This window comes from Erythrolamprus reginae, chromosome 9 (genome assembly GCF_031021105.1).
Source record: "Erythrolamprus reginae isolate rEryReg1 chromosome 9, rEryReg1.hap1, whole genome shotgun sequence".
NCBI lineage: Eukaryota > Metazoa > Chordata > Lepidosauria > Squamata > Dipsadidae > Erythrolamprus > Erythrolamprus reginae.
In genome coordinates, this window is record NC_091958.1 from 50,222,062 (window position 1) to 50,237,538 (window position 15,477).

General features: G+C 41.6%; 1 protein-coding gene across 2 annotated transcripts in view; it reads left to right on the forward strand.

Moving 5' to 3' along the window:
* The window catches only part of OTOA (otoancorin), a 58,348-nt gene continuing 42,871 nt past the window's right edge, over positions 1 to 15,477 (forward strand). The window contains exons 1-11 of one of the 2 annotated variants that reach the window (XM_070761903.1): positions 1 to 23; positions 298 to 328; positions 409 to 436; positions 2,284 to 2,371; positions 4,925 to 5,056; positions 7,193 to 7,428; positions 9,539 to 9,642; positions 11,878 to 11,978; positions 12,988 to 13,127; positions 14,349 to 14,472; positions 15,257 to 15,472. In XM_070761903.1, the coding sequence (XP_070618004.1) occupies positions 2,321 to 2,371; positions 4,925 to 5,056; positions 7,193 to 7,428; positions 9,539 to 9,642; positions 11,878 to 11,978; positions 12,988 to 13,127; positions 14,349 to 14,472; positions 15,257 to 15,472 (1,104 nt within the window). In that variant the 5' untranslated portion in view covers positions 1 to 23; positions 298 to 328; positions 409 to 436; positions 2,284 to 2,320. Of the gene's footprint in view, positions 24 to 297; positions 329 to 408; positions 437 to 2,283; positions 2,372 to 4,924; positions 5,057 to 7,192; positions 7,429 to 9,538; positions 9,643 to 11,877; positions 11,979 to 12,987; positions 13,128 to 14,348; positions 14,473 to 15,256; positions 15,473 to 15,477 lie in introns of those variants that run through there. The other variant, XM_070761902.1, reaches the window with a different exon arrangement.

Here is a 15,477-nt window from a genome sequence, read left to right on the forward strand (position 1 = left end):
CCCCACAGCTACAAAGAACCGTGGTCAGTATATATATCTCTATCTATATACATAGATGTTTGATCATTTTTGTAACATTTATTTTCAATATGTGTACACTATCGAAACAAGGGCTTCCTAGAGAGGCTTATGACAACCCTTAATTGCAGAAACGAATAATAATAATAATTCAAATACACTTAACACACTAAAATGCATGACATTAAAACAATAAAAGCATTAAATTAAATAACAGTTTCTAACCATTTTTACATTTCCCTAGTTTAACTGTATAAAATTCTTTCTCTTTTTCTTTAGGAAGATATCATAACAGGGCAGTATTTAAATGGTAATTGTTATTAATTTTCTCCTTTTTTAACCTCATTTGATTTACTTTTATTAACTTTTTAAATGTTCCCCTTTTTTCAGCTCTCCTCAATATTCTTAATTTCCAAAGGTAAGCATTTGATTTATGTTTTTCAATGATTTAGCTGGTGGTGCAGAAATATTGCTGGATTGGATCCCAGTTTCATTTGAAATAAGATCCTGTAATTACTTTTTAAATGCAAAAACTGGCATCCGTTTTAAAGAAACCTTTGTGCCAAATAACAACCACAGCCAGCATTTGACTTTTTTGGCGCAAATCACAAAACGTGCTCATCTACAAATGAACCCAAGGATATTTTAACCTAACACTGCATGAATCTAAACCGATGAGAAATTATTGTGATCCCCTTATATAGAGCGCTGGTGAGACCACATTTGGAATACTGTGTCCAGTTCTGGAGACCTCACCTACAAAAAGAGATTGACAAAATTGAACGGGTCCAAAGACGGGCTACAAGAAGGGTGGAAGGTCTTAAGCATAAAACGTATCAGGAAAGACTTAATGAACTCAATCTGTATAGTCTGGAGGACAGAAGGAAAAGGGGGGACATGATCAAAACATTTAAATATGTTAAAGGGTTAAATAAGATTCAGGAGGGAAGTGTTTTTAATAGGAAAGTGAACACAAGAACAAGGGGACACAATCTGAAGTTAGTTGGGGGAATGATCAAAGGCAACATGAGAAAATATTATTTTACTGAAAGAGTAGTAGATCCTTGGAACAAACTTCCAGCAGACGTGGTTGGTAAATCCACAGTAACTGAATTTAAACATGCCTAGGATAAACATATATCCATTGTAAGATAAAATGCAGGAAATAGTATAAGGGCAGACTAGATGGACCATGAGGTCTTTTTCTGCCGTCAGTCTTCTATGTTTCTATGTTTCATTACACAAACTAAAATATTGGGCTGATGGAACAAACTATGCTATCTAAATAGAATAGAATAGAATAGGATTTTAGTGGCCAAGTGTGATTGGACACACAAGGAATTTGTCTTGGTGCATATGCTCTCAACGTACATTTTATTTATTTATTTATTTATTTATTCATTTGTCCAATACACAATACATATGGAAGAGAATAGACATGAAGTAATATATATAAAGATAATATGTAAAAATAGAGAAGATATATGAAAGGAAGAAAATATATATGAGATATGAGATAAAGGAAAGACAATTGGACAGGGGACGAAAGGCACACTAGTGCACTTATGTACTATCCACGATTGACCTCTCCAGGTTCCTAAGAGGTCAGTAAGGGGCTACTGACCTCTTAGGAACCTGGAGAGGTCAATCGTGGATAGTCTAAGGGATAAATGTTGGAGGTTAGGGGTTGACACTATTGAGTCTGGTAATGAGTTCCACGCTTCGACAACTCGATTGTTAAAGTCATATTTTTTACAGTCATGTTTGGAGCGGTTCATATTAAGTTTGAATCTGTTGCGTGCTCTTGTGTTGTTGCGGTTGAAGCTGAAGTAGTCATTGACCGGAAGGACGTTGCAGCCTATGATCTTGTGGGCAAAAGGTACATTTGTCAAGAATCATGTGGTACAACACTTAATGATTGCCATAGGGGTCAAATAAGCAATGAAGAAATAATCAATATTAATAAAAATCTTAGGATACAAGCAACAAGTTACAGTCATACAGTCCTAAGAAGGAGGAAAAGGATGATAGGAATGATGAGAAAAATTAGTAGATAAATAAACCATAGTTTATTCCATCAGCCCAATGATCTCAATTTGTATAAGAGTGTAAGTTTCTCATAAGGCTCAGATTCATCCAATATAAACCCTGCCAGTATATTAAAAAAAACTGAATTGTACCTAATTCCTGATTGATTTGGCTGCATTGTTACAAGCATTACAATTATTTAGGGTAAATTGCTGATTTTCCCCCCTTCCTTTTTAGCTCCAATATTTGGACCACAGATCTCTTCAACCAAATTATGGCACATTGCCATGCTCAGAACTTTGCAATTACCTATGGCAGCTTACAGGTGGTATAGATCTCATACTTTCATTGCAAATGGTTTAAATATCCTGTAAGAGCAAAAACTAGAAATGTGATTTTTCAGGAACAAAACACTGAAAAATTGGGAGGGCTGGTTTTTTTTTTTTTAACATATCCCACCCTCCTTGACTAGTTAGGTCAGAATTTACTCTGCTCTTTGTCCATTATCAGCTTCAGATGTTCAGTGTATGTTGTGGTTAGCTCTGGCCCAGCTCCTGCCCCAAGGACTGTGGATGTGGGGGAGACATCCACATGCTGCAGGTCTGTTTTGTGCCCCCCCCGGTGGAATCTGCTGATGAAGGCTCCTCTGACCAAGAAGACATGAGTGACAGGGAGGAGGAGAGTGTGGCAGACAGCTCAGAAGGAGATCAATTATCTAGCTCAGGGGTAGGGAACGTTGGCTCTTCTGTGACTTGTGGACTTCAACTCCCAGAATTCCTGAGCTAGCAGCTCCTCCTTGGATTCGGAACAAGAATTAATGATACAGCCACGCATGCGGAGAGCGATGCATAGGCAGCAAGAACTGAGAGATTATTATCAAAGAAAATGAGGCCACCTGTGGTTGGGTGGGGCTGTGGTCATTAGTGAGGCTGCTATAAAGAGCAGCCTGTCGGTTTGTCCATTGTGGAGGATTATCTGATCCTTGTGTTTCATGACTGCTTTGCTGACTTTGACCTTTTGTGTGCTGATTTTTCCCCGCTTTGAAACTAAACCAGAGCAAAGTGTGTTTCACTTTGTGAAAGAGGAAGGACTGTGAATTGCCTCACAGCTGCAAGCTAAGTATCACAGAACTGATAAGGGACTTGTATAAATTACCAGTTTGTTTGGAGACGAGTGCTCTTTGCTATACCAAAAGAGGGCTTAGTTTAAGTGAATTTTCATTATAAAGAACATTGTTTTGAATTTTCAAACGTGTGTGTGTCTGAAATTTTACCTGTGAATTTTAGGGAGGAGTCTACCAGAGAGCCCGACAGAACAGTGTATAATTTAGCAAAAGGATTATTTATGACCCAGTAATTTAGGATGCAGTTATATTTTAGTGATTGGTTTGGGGGCCTTGCTTAGCCTTGGGGTGAAGGGAATGGAACCCACCCCTGCGTTGTAGAGAAGAGAAACAGCAAGTACAAACCAAGCACAAAATGGGAGGGAGAGAAGATTTAGTGGTGGGATTCAAAACATTTTTTACTACAGGTTCTGTGGGCGTGGCTTCGTAGGCATGACAGGGGAAGGATACTGTGAAATCTCCATTTCTTCCCATTCATCTGGGACTCGGGAGGTAGAGAATAGATGGAGGGAGGGCAGTAAGAAGTGGTATTTACCGGTTTATTTATTTATTTATTATTATTTTTATTTATTTATTTTGTCCAATACACAATGAGGGTTTTAGTGGGTATATATCAATATACACATAGTAAAATACATGATGAAGGTTATAGAGGAGATACTCATAGTAAAATATATCTAAGAAATAATAGAAAAGAAGATAAAGTAATAGAACATATCAATGAAAGAATAGAAGAAGAGATATAGGAATAGAAGAAAGGTATAGGAGATATAGGAGAGCAATAGAACAGGGGACGGAAGGCACTAGTGCACTTGTACTCGCCCCTTACTGACCTCTTAGGAATCTGGAGAGGTCAACCATAGATAATCTAAGGGTAAAGTGTTGGGGGTTTGGGGATGTCACTATGGAGTCCGGTAATGAGTTCCACGCTTCGACACCTCGGTTACTGAAGTCATATTTTTTACAGTCAAGTTTGGAGTGGTTAATATTAAGTTTAAATCTGTTGTGTGCTCTTGTGTTGTTGTGGTTGAAGCTGAAGTAGTCGCCGACAGGCAGGACGTTGCAGCATATGATCTTGTGGGTAATACTTAGATCTTGTTTAAGGCGTCTTAGTTCTAAACTTTCTAGGCCCAGGATTGAAAGTCTAGTCTCGTAAGGTATTCTATTTCGAGTGGAGGAGTGAAGGGCTCTTCTGGTGAAGTATCTTTGGACATTTTCAAGGGTGTTAATGTCTGAGATGCGATATGGGTTCCAAACAGATGAGCTGTATTCGAGGATGGGTCTGGCAAAAGTTTTGTAAGCTCTGGTAAGTAGTGTGAGATCGCCAGAGCAGAAGCTATGTAGGATTAGGTTTACAACTCTTGAAGCCTTCTTGGCTATGTTGTTGCAGTGGGCTTTGGCACTTAAATCTTTTGTTATTAGTATACCGAGGTCTTTAACCGAGTGGGTATTATCTGTGATAATTTGATTATTTTCCGAACTACTACAACTTTCCACTACCGGTTCTCCAGGACGGCTCAGAACTTACTGAAACCCACCTCCGAAGCTAGTGCCCTCAAATTTATATATAGAACAATTAGAGCCATGCCCACAGAACCTGTAGTAAAAATAATTTGATGTCTGAATCAGCAAAGAGCCCCTATTGGCTGACCTTGTTGCTACGTCCTATTCCAATTCATCAATATACTCTGACAGATGGAGTCTCCCCTGGCCATATTTGAACTAGCAAAACTTTTTGTCCTGTTTTTTTTTCAGGAATCAATCACCAATTATCTTGAAGATCTTTTCCGCAATCCCAGAATGTTCCTTTCAATCTTTCGGGATATGAGTCCTGGAGATTTTCAAACAGCTATGAAGTACCTCTTTGGAAGGACCCAGAAGTATTTGGTAAGGCCAGTTTGGGTCACAATGTGTGTGAGATTAAAAAAGAAAAAAGAAAAAAGTGTGCCTTGCATCCCCTGTTCTATCAAAAAAAATTTATTGTGTGGGTTTCTCACTCTGTGCCCTCCAACAATTTTTTCTTCTAAGAAGGAGAAGGTACCAAGTGGCGTGGAACTGTAATCTTCTGAGCATTCTCACAGCCTAACTCTAAACAAAGGTTTCTTAACCTGGGCAATTTTAAGATATATAGATGTCCGCTCCCAGAATACCCCAGCCCACCATGCTGAACAATCCATGCTGCAAAGATTGACAAACGCTCCTCTAAACTATTCCAGTTTGTTTAACCTTTCTTAAATATTTTATTGTTATTATTATTATTATTTATTAGATTTGTATGCCGCCCCTTTCCGTAGACTCGGGGCGGCTCACAACACAATAAAAACAGTTCATGACAAATCTAATAATTTACAATTTAAAATATTTAAAAAAACCCATTATTAAACAGACATACATACAAGCATACTATACATACATTGTATAGGCCCGGGGGAGATATCTCAGTTCCCCCATGCCTGACGACAAAGGTAGGTTTTAAGAAGTTTACGAAAGGCAAGGAGGGTAGGGGCAGTTCTAATCTCTGGGGGGAGCTGGTTCCAGAGAGTCGGGGCCGCCACAGAGAAGGCTCTTCCCCTGGGGCTCGCCAACCAACATTGTTTAGTTGACGGGACCCGGAGAAGGCCCACTCTGTGGGACCTAACTGGTCGCTGGGATTCGTGCGGCAGAAGGCGGTCCCGGAGATATTCTGGTCCGATGCCATGAAGGGCTTTAAAGGTCATAACCAACACTTTGAATTGTGACCGGAAACTGATCGGCAACCAATGCAGACTGCGGAGTGTTGGTGTAACATGGGCATATTTGTGAAAGCCCATGATTGCTCTCGCAGCTGCATTCTGCACGATCTGAAGTTTCCGAACACTTTTCAAAGGTAGCCCCATGTAGAGAGCGTTACAGTAGTCGAACCTCGAGGTGATGAGGGCATGAGTGACTGTGAGCAGTGAGTCCCGGTCCAAATAGGGCCGCAACTGGTGCACCAGGCGAACCTGGGCAAACGCCCCCCTCGCCACAGCTGAAAGATGGTTCTCTAATTGTTGGGTTGGGTTGGGTTGGGTTTAGTTTATTTATTTGTCAAGCATGTATAGGATAGTAGTAGTTTGTATAAACATAACATAAATAAAAAGTAATGATAAAAGAGGACATTAGGATAGTAGGACATGGATGGTAGGCACGATGGTGCGCTTATTCATGCCCCTTACAGACCTCTTAGAAACGGGGAGAGGTCAACTGTTAACAATCTAAGGTTAAAGTTTTGGGGGAAGAAACCACAGGGTCAGGTAGTGCGTTCCAGGCATTGATCACCCTGTTGCTGAAGTCGTATTTTCTGCAGAGCGGTTTACATTGAGTTTGAATCTATTACGTGCTCGTGTATTGCTGCGGTTGAAAGTGAAGTAGTTATTATCAGGAAGGACATTTTGGTACATGATTTTATGAACTACAGTTAGATCAGATCGGAGGCGACATAGTTGTAAATTGTCTAATTCCAGAATTTCAAGACTGGTGGAATAAGATATTTTGTAGGACAAATACAAATAGGACAATCCGTAGTTGTCGTTGTCGTTGTCCTCCTCCTCTTCCTTCTCCTCTTCCTCTCCACATCCCTGCTCCCTTCTAGCTCTGATGGTATTATCTACCTGGGTGATGAAATATGCAAGAAACCCAGCAAGGTCACTGCACAGTCATTGTTGTCATTGTTGTCGTCTTTCTGAGGTTAGTTGGGGGAAAGATCAGAAGCAACGTGAGAAAATATTATTTGACCGAAAGAGTAGTAGATGCTTGGAACAAACTTCCAGCAGACGTGATTGGTAAATCCACAGTAACTGAATTTAAACATGCCTGGGATAAACATATCTCCATCCTAAGATAAAATACAAGAAATAGTATGAGGGCAGACTAGATGGACCATCAGGTCTTTTTCTGCCATCAATCTTCTATGTTTCTATGTTTTCCTGCAGAGCTACAATCTAACCTCTGTTGACGATTTCATTTGCCTTGCCAACTGCTTAGATCTTCCTCTCGTACCTCCAGGATCTGGGAGATATCTTAATCGATCTACACGGAATAAAAAGGAAACTTTTCCAAACTCCTGGAGGGAACCGTACCTTGGTTCTTATGACATTAGAAAAATGCTTTGCGCTCCTCAATTCTGCTGAATGTGTGGACATCTTACGCCAGGTCCTTCAAGCCTCAGCGGCCACGTATCTCCAAGCCCACAACGTGGAAAGCTTCCCTCAAGGCCTTCAGAAAGAGGCTTTCCGGAATCTGTAAGTCACTTTCCCAATGGTGTATAAAATTGAATGGGTCCAAAGACGGGCTACAAAAAGGGTGGGAGGTCTTAAGCATAATATTTATCAGGAAAGACTTCATGAACTCAATCCGTCTAGACTGGAGGGCAGAAGGAAAAGGGGGGACATGATCAAAACATTTAAATATATTAAAGGGTTAAATAAGGTTCAGAAGGGAAGTATTTTTAATAGGAAAGTGAACACAACAACAAGAGGCTCAATCTGAGGTTAGTTGGGGGAAAGATCAGAAGCAACGTGAGAAAATATGACTACTGAAAGAGTCGTAGATCCTTGGAACAAACGTCTAGCAGATGTGGTTGGTAAATCCACAGTAACTGAATTTAAACATGCCTGGGATAAACATATATCCATCCTAAGATAAAATACAGGAAATAGCATAAGGGCAGACTAGACGGACCATGAGGTCTTTTTCTGCACTCAGTCTTCTATGTTTCTATGTATTATGCCAAAGGAAAACAGTTATTAATATTATTTGCCCTGTGAAAGAGAAGGCTCAAGAACCTGATGTCCATGAACACCTAAGGACATTACCTTTTAATGCCCAACATCTTCTGAGCCCACCTGATATTCTGCTCTACCTTAGGGGTTTTTTTCCAGCAAGTGGCTTACTGTATTTTTCAGAGTATATGATGCACCGTTTCCCTTCTTTTAGGCTGAAAATTTGGATGCGTCTTATACTTGGAATGTAGCTTTTTCAGAGTTTTATTTCCCAGCCCTAACGAGGTGCTAACACTCTTCCCAGCTTGCAGGATTTTTTCAGTGCTACTCCAAATAAGTTTTTTTCCAGCCCTAAGTCTTTGCAGGCTTGTTTTCATTGCTACCTCCTCCGAAAAAGGTTTTTTTTTCACCCCTAACCAGGGGATAAAATAATGTGCTGAAGCTGACCAGACTAAGGATGTTAGCCAGATGAATACTGGGTGTTGTGGTTAGCTCTGGCCCAGCTCCTGCCCCAAGGACTGTGGATGTGGGAGAGACATCCACATGCTGCAGGCCTGTTTTGCCCTCGGTGGAATCTGCTGATGAAGGCTCCTCTGACCAAGAAGACATGAGTGACAGGGAGGAGGAGAGTGGGGCAGACAGCTCAGAAGGAGATCTATTATCTAGCTCCCCCTTGGATTCAGAACAAGAGTTAATGATACAGCCACGCATGCGGAGAGCGATGCATAGGCAGCAACAACTGAGAAATTATTATCAAAGAAAATGGGGCCACTTGTGGTTGGGTGGGGCTGTGGTCATTAGTGAGGCTGCTATAAAGAGCAGCCTGTGGGTTTGGCCATTGTGGAGGATTATCTGATCTTTGTGTTTCGTGCCTGCTTTACTGACTTTGACCTTTTGTGTGCTGATTTTCCCCCGCTTTGAAACTAAACCAGGGCAAAGTGTGTTTCACTTTGTGAAAGAAGAAGGACTGTGAATTGCCTTACAGCTGCAAGCTAAGTATCACAGAACTGATAAGGGACTTGTACAAATTACCAGTTTGTTTGGAGACCAGTGCTCTTTGCTATCCCAAAAGAGGGCTTGGTTTAAGTGACTTTTCATTATAAAGAACATTGTTTTGAATTTTCAAACATGTGTGTGTCTGAAATTGTATCTGTGCATTTTTGGAAGGATTCTACCAGAGAGCTCGACAGAACACCGGGTAGGTAGATTTTCCCCCTATTTTCCTCTCTCAAAACTAAAGTGCATCTTATACTCCGAAAAATACGGTAAGGTTTGGTTAAATGTAAGCTGGCTTCATGTAAAATTAAGCTCCCATTTCTAACCTTACATTTATTTGTGTTTTGCACTCCATAACAGGCTGAAACATATTTTAATTGCTGGTTATCCAGTCTAAGCCTCTCTCTCTCCTGTTTCCAAGGCCATTCCCACAGGCCATTATTCAGGGTTTCCCTTGCTCTAGGAAAATATTGGTTACCGTCTCTGTTAACCAGGTTTTATTTAGTTTTAGTTGATTTATTTCATTTTTATTTCATTTTATTTAGTGCTCAGATAATTTGGCTGGATCTCTTTTGTTTACAAACAGATTAATGGGCCACCCTGTCTGATTCTTGTGTGATTTTTGGTCCTTCAGATCAACAGTATTTAAAGACCAGTACGACAGACTAACTACAAGCACGCAAAGGGCTGTGTATGAGTGGATGATGCAGAACTTACAAACCACCGACAACACCAGCAGTAAGCAAAATGTGTTATTTATCTCTCTCTGTGTACACATGCATTTGGTCTATGGGTGTGTTTGTGAGTCGTTTGCACAAGTTTACAGTAAGCAGCACCCACCCAACCGACAGACACTAAAAAAGCTTAGGAATACGGTACTCTAGTTCAGTGTTTTTCAACCAGTGTGCTGCGGCAAACTAGTGTGCCGTGAGACATGGTCAGGTGTGCCGCGAAGCTCAGAGAGAGAAAGAAAGCAAGAGAGAGAGAGAAAGAAAGCAAGAGAGACAAAGAGAGAGAGAGAGAGAGAGAGAGAAAGATAACAAGAGAGAGAGAGAGAAAGAGAACAAGAGAGAGAGAAAGAGAACAAGAGAGAGAGAGAAAGCAAGAGAGAGAAAGAGAACAAGTGAAAGAAAGAGAGAGAAAGAAAAAGAGAACAAGAGAGAGAGAGAAAGCAAGAGAGAGAGAGAGAAAGAGAACAAGAGAGAGAGAGAAAGCAAGAGAGAGAAAGAGAACAAGTGAAAGAAAGCAAGAGAGAGAGAGAGAGAAAGAAAGCAAGCAAGAGAGAGAGAGAGAAAGAAAGAGAGGGAAGGAGAGAGAAAGACATAGAGGGAGGTAGGGAGGGAGAGAGAAAGAGAGCAAAAAGAGAGGAAGGAAGGAAGGAAGAGAAAGAAAGAGGGATGGAGAGAGAAAGAAGGAAGGGAGAGAAAGAGGGAGGGAGAGAGAAATAGAGCGAAAGGGAGGAAAAGAGAGAGAGAATTTTTTTGTCCAAACTTTTTTTAGCCCCCACCTTCCCCCCGCTCAATGTGCCCCAGGGTTTTGTAAATGTAAAAAATGTGCTGCGGCTCAAAAAAGGTTGAAAATCACTGCTCTAGTTACTGTGAGGATGGGAGACCACAAGGAAATCACAGAATGGAAAAGCTTAAATAATATCTGAGAACCAAGCGATATCAACCAGTTCCATTCCATTGCCAAGAAAAGTGTATGAATATATCTGTACGTTCCCAGGAATTGAGTTTGATCTTAAGAATTTAAGCGCTTTGATGACGTTCAGTAGAGGGCACTAGAACAAAAACAATATTGTAATCAGCTTTTTACCTGGCTGATGTTCCTAGAGTTAGCTAAGCATGTTGTTATAATTTGTTTTGTCAAGTACGCAGTGGTGGTATACAAAGGTATAACAATATTTATATACATGATATTAGTAAGAGAGAAACATTAAGACAGGGGATGGAAGGCATGCTGGTGCACTTAGGCACACCCCTTACTGACTCTTGGGAATCTGGAAAAGTCTAAGGGTAAAGTTTTGGGGGTTAGGTGATGATACTACAGAGTCAGGTAGTGAGTTCCATGCATCAAATACTCAGTGACTAAAGTTGTATTTCCTGAAGTTAAGTTTAGAGCGGTTTAGTATAGAATAGAATAGAATAGAATAGAATTTTATTGGCCAAGTGTGATTGGACACACAAGGAATTTGTCTTCGGTGCATATGCTCTCAGCGTACATAAAATAAAATATAAATTTGTCAAGAATCATGTGGTACAACACTTAATGATTGTCATAGGGGTCAAATAAGCAATGAAGAAGCAATATTAATAAAAATCTTAAGATATATACGCAACAAGTTACAGTCATACAGTCAACATGGGAGGAAATGGGTGATAGGAATGATGAGAAAAACTAGTAGAATAGAAGTGCAGATTTAGTACAAAGTCTGACAGTGTTGAGGGAATTATTTGTTTAGTAGAGTGATGGCGTTCGGAAAAAAACTGTTCCTGTGTCTAGTTGTCTTGGTGTGCAGTGCTCTGTAGCGACGTTTTGAGGGTAGGAGTTGAAACAGTTTGTGTCCAGGATGTGAGGGGTCAGTAAATATTTTCTTTAAGTTTGTATCTGTTGTGTGCTCGTGCATCGTTGTGGTTGAAGCTGAAGTAGTCGTTGACAGGAAGGACATTGTAGCAGATGATTTTATAGGCTATGCTCAGGTCATGTTTAAGGCGACGTAGTTCTAAGCTTTCTAAACCTAGGATTGTAAGTCTAGTTGCGTAAGGTGTTCTGTTGCGAGTGGAGGAGTGGAGGGCTCTTCTAGAGTATGTCCAAAAAGCGGTGTGGGTTCCAGACAGATGAGCTGTATTCAAGGATTGGTCTGGCGAAAGTTTTGCATGCTCTGGTTAGTAGTGTGAGATTACCGGAGCAGAAGCTACGTAGGATTAGGTTAACAACTCTTGAAGAATAATATTGTGGCCTTCCACGTTTCAGACAATTCCACACCTTGGGTCAGCGCTGAGAACCTGTGGATTCTCGGGAGGTATATGGTTCACCTCCCCCTTGAAGAAATCAGGAAAATTAACCCGTATGAAGTAAGTAAAAAGAACCTCTGACTATGAAGGCCAGTTATGGAAGGTCTAACCTGAAGCAAACCTGGCTTTGCCTATTGACTTTCCTTGTCACAAGCTGTTTGGGAAAGTTGCAAATGGCAATCGTATGAGCCAGGATGCTCTGACAGTTGCAAATTTTAATATTAAGAGCCGTGGTGGCACAGTCGGTAGAATGAAGCATTGCAGGATAACTCTGCCGACTGCCAGCAGTTCAGTCCTTGACTCAGCCTTCCATCCTTCCAAGTTTGATAAAATGATGACCCAGATTGTTGGGGACAAGAGGCTGACTCTGTAAACTGCTTGTGAAGTGGTATATAAGTACGTTATAGCTTGGGAAGAGTGGGAGAGAAGGAGGGTGGGAGGAAGGAAGGAAGTCAATTGTAAGTCACTTTTTAAATGCTGAGGAACTACGGTTGTAAAATGACTAACCTGTCACTATAGTAAAATTAGTACAGTGGTACCTCTACCTACAAATGCCTCTACTTATGAACTTTTCTAGATAAGAACTAGGTGTTCAAGATTTTTTTGCCTCTTCTCAAGAACCATTTTCTATTTACAAACCTGAGCCTCCGAAACTATAACCAGAAAAGGCAGGAAGAAGCCTCCTTGGGGCCTCTCTAGGAATCTCCTGGTAGGAAATAGGGCTGGAAAAGGCAAGGAGAAACCTCAATGGGGCCTCTCTAGGAATCTCCTGGGAGGAAACAGGGCTGGAAAAGGCAGGGAGAAGCCTCCTTGGGGCCTCTCTAGGAATCTCCTGGGAGAAAACAGGGCCTCCACCCTCCCTGTGGTTTCCCCAATCTCACACATTATTTGCTTTTACATTGATTCCTATTTGCTTCTACTTACAAACTTTTCTACTTAAGAACCTGGTCACAGAACGAATTAAGTTCGTAAGTAGAGGCACCACTGTTTATGACATTTTTCCTTTTCTTTTTTAGTCTCCTGGGCAAGGAGACCGCTCTATCTCATTTGTCTTTTCTTCGCTGCTTAGATGTGGCTGTTTGTCAGCTATGACAATGCAACCAAGCAACTGGACATAGTGTACGACATCACTCCCGACCTCGCGCAAGCCTTCCTGGAAAGAATCAATGCATCCGGCTTTGATATGAGGAACATATCCACTTTGTACAGGCAAGCTTCGGTTCCTTCGGGGTTGCATTGGGAAGAGCTGAGCCATGCTGGGACAGTCTTAACCACGAAGGTTGCGGGTCCTTCATCTGGAGATTTTGAAGAAGAGGTTGGAGAAAAGCCTCTCTTTTTTTGTGGATGAGTTGGTCTTCTTGCACATTGTGGAAGATGGATCTAGAACAGTGGTGGCGAACCTTTGTTCCATCAAGGAAATGGAGCCCCTCCCTTGGTTTCTTCAGCCTTGAAAGACGGGGTTTAAGGGGTGACTTGATCGAAGTGTGTAAAATCATGCACGGGTTAGAAAATGTGGATAGAGAAAAATTATTTTCTCTATCCCACAATACTAGGACGAGGGGGCACTCTCTAAAGCTCAGAGGTAAGAAAACGAGGACAAATAAAGGGAAATATTTCTTCACCCAGAGGGTCCTTGGTTAATGGAATTCACCTCCAGAAGTGGTCGTGACAGCTGTCAACAAGTTGGGTCAACTTTGCTCCTCCCAGCTAGACAGGAGACAGTTACATCTGGCTTCTTTAAGGACAACCAAGAAGTTCTTCTCGGACTGCAGTTCAGTTTATTTATTTATTTATTGTTTGTTTGTTTGTTTATTTATGGGATTTGTATGCCACCCCTCTACGTAGACTCAGGGCGGCTAACAACAATAATAAACACAACATGTACAATCCAATAATAAAAAACAACTAAAAACCCTTATTATAAAACCAAACATACACACAGACATACCATGCATAACTTGTAATGGCTTAGGGGGAAGGAATATCTCAACTCCCCCATGCCTGGTGGCATAAATGAGTTTTGAGTAGTTTACGAAAGACAGGGAGGGTAGGGGCAGTTCTAATCTCCGGGGGGGAGTTGGTTCCAGAGGGCTGGGGCCACCACAGAGAAGGCTCTTCCCCTGGGGCCCGCCAAACGACATTGTTTAGTCGACGGGACCCGGAGAAGGCCAACTCTGTGGGACCTTATCGGCCGCTGGGATTCGTGCGGTAGCAGGCGGTTCCGGAGGTAATCTGGTCCAATGCCATGTAGGGCTTTAAAGGTCATGACCAACACTTGCTTGCTATTTGGAAGTGGGAAACACTTCCAAGTCTGAAATGGGCTTAACGAAGACAGAAAAAACAAAACAAAATGAGATAGCGACCTTTCTTCAGAAGAAAATAAAATCTAGAGACACGACGGGCAACTAACCTCTTTTGTTCCTCACGTAGGCTTGGTTTGCTGGTTTGTTTCTACCATGATTTGACAGAGATGGATTCCACTATGGCTCGGGCGTTGCTTCACCAGATGATTAAATGTCACCAGTTGAGAAGCTTCCAGGCCAATGTGCAGAAGGTAAGTAGAGACTGGGACAATATCATTAGAGCAGTGTTTCCCAACCTTGGCAACTTGAAGATAACTGGACTTCAACTCCCAGAAATCCCCAGCCAGCATTCGCTGGCTGGGGAATTCTGGGAGTTGAAGTCCAGATATCTTCAAGTTGCCAAGGTTGGGAAACACTGCATTAGAGGACTGGAGGTTAAAACATGAAGAACAGTTGCAAGAAGTGGGCGTAGTAGAGGAAGAGTAGGAGAAAGAAGAAGGAAGAAGAAGGGAATGTGGAGAATATTTTTTTTTTAAAAAGAAGTGGGCATGTCTAGTTTAAAGAAAAGAAAGACTAGAGTGAGATTGCAGCAGTGTCTGAATATCTGAGGCTCTGCCATAAAGAAGAAGGCGTCAACCTATTCTCCAAAGCACCTGAGGGTTGAACAAGAAGCAATGGGTGGAAACTAAACAAGGAGAGAAGCAACTTAGAACTAAGTAGAAATTTTCTGAACAATTGATCCCTGGAACAGATTGCCTCCAGAACTTATGAATGCTCCAACACTGGAAGTTTTTAAGAGGATATTGGATGGCCATTTTTTCTGAAATGCTATAGGGCTTCTTGCTTAATCACGGGGTTGGACTATAAGACCTCCAAGGTCCCTTCCAACTCTGTTCGTCTGTTATCACTGCTGAGGGCTTTCTAGGGATGTCTTGACTTTAAAACCAAGTCTCTAATCTTCTTGACACCCGCTATACAAAATATGGTGGAGTTTTGATGCTGTTGTTACCCTTGGTGTTCTTGGCGTGGTTCCAGCTGAAGTCCCAACTTCTCGATGTGGCGGTCCAAAACCAGACTTTGAATGACATTCTCGGCACCCTCTCCGATGCTGTTGTGGGCCTGGCAACCAGCCAGCTGGAATCGCTCTCCCCCACAGCTGTGCATGCTGCCATCTCCACCTTAAACCAAGTCTCCAGATGGGCCAAGAGCCAAACTATCATTCTATCCAGCAAATACCTGCTTCATGATAAGGTACG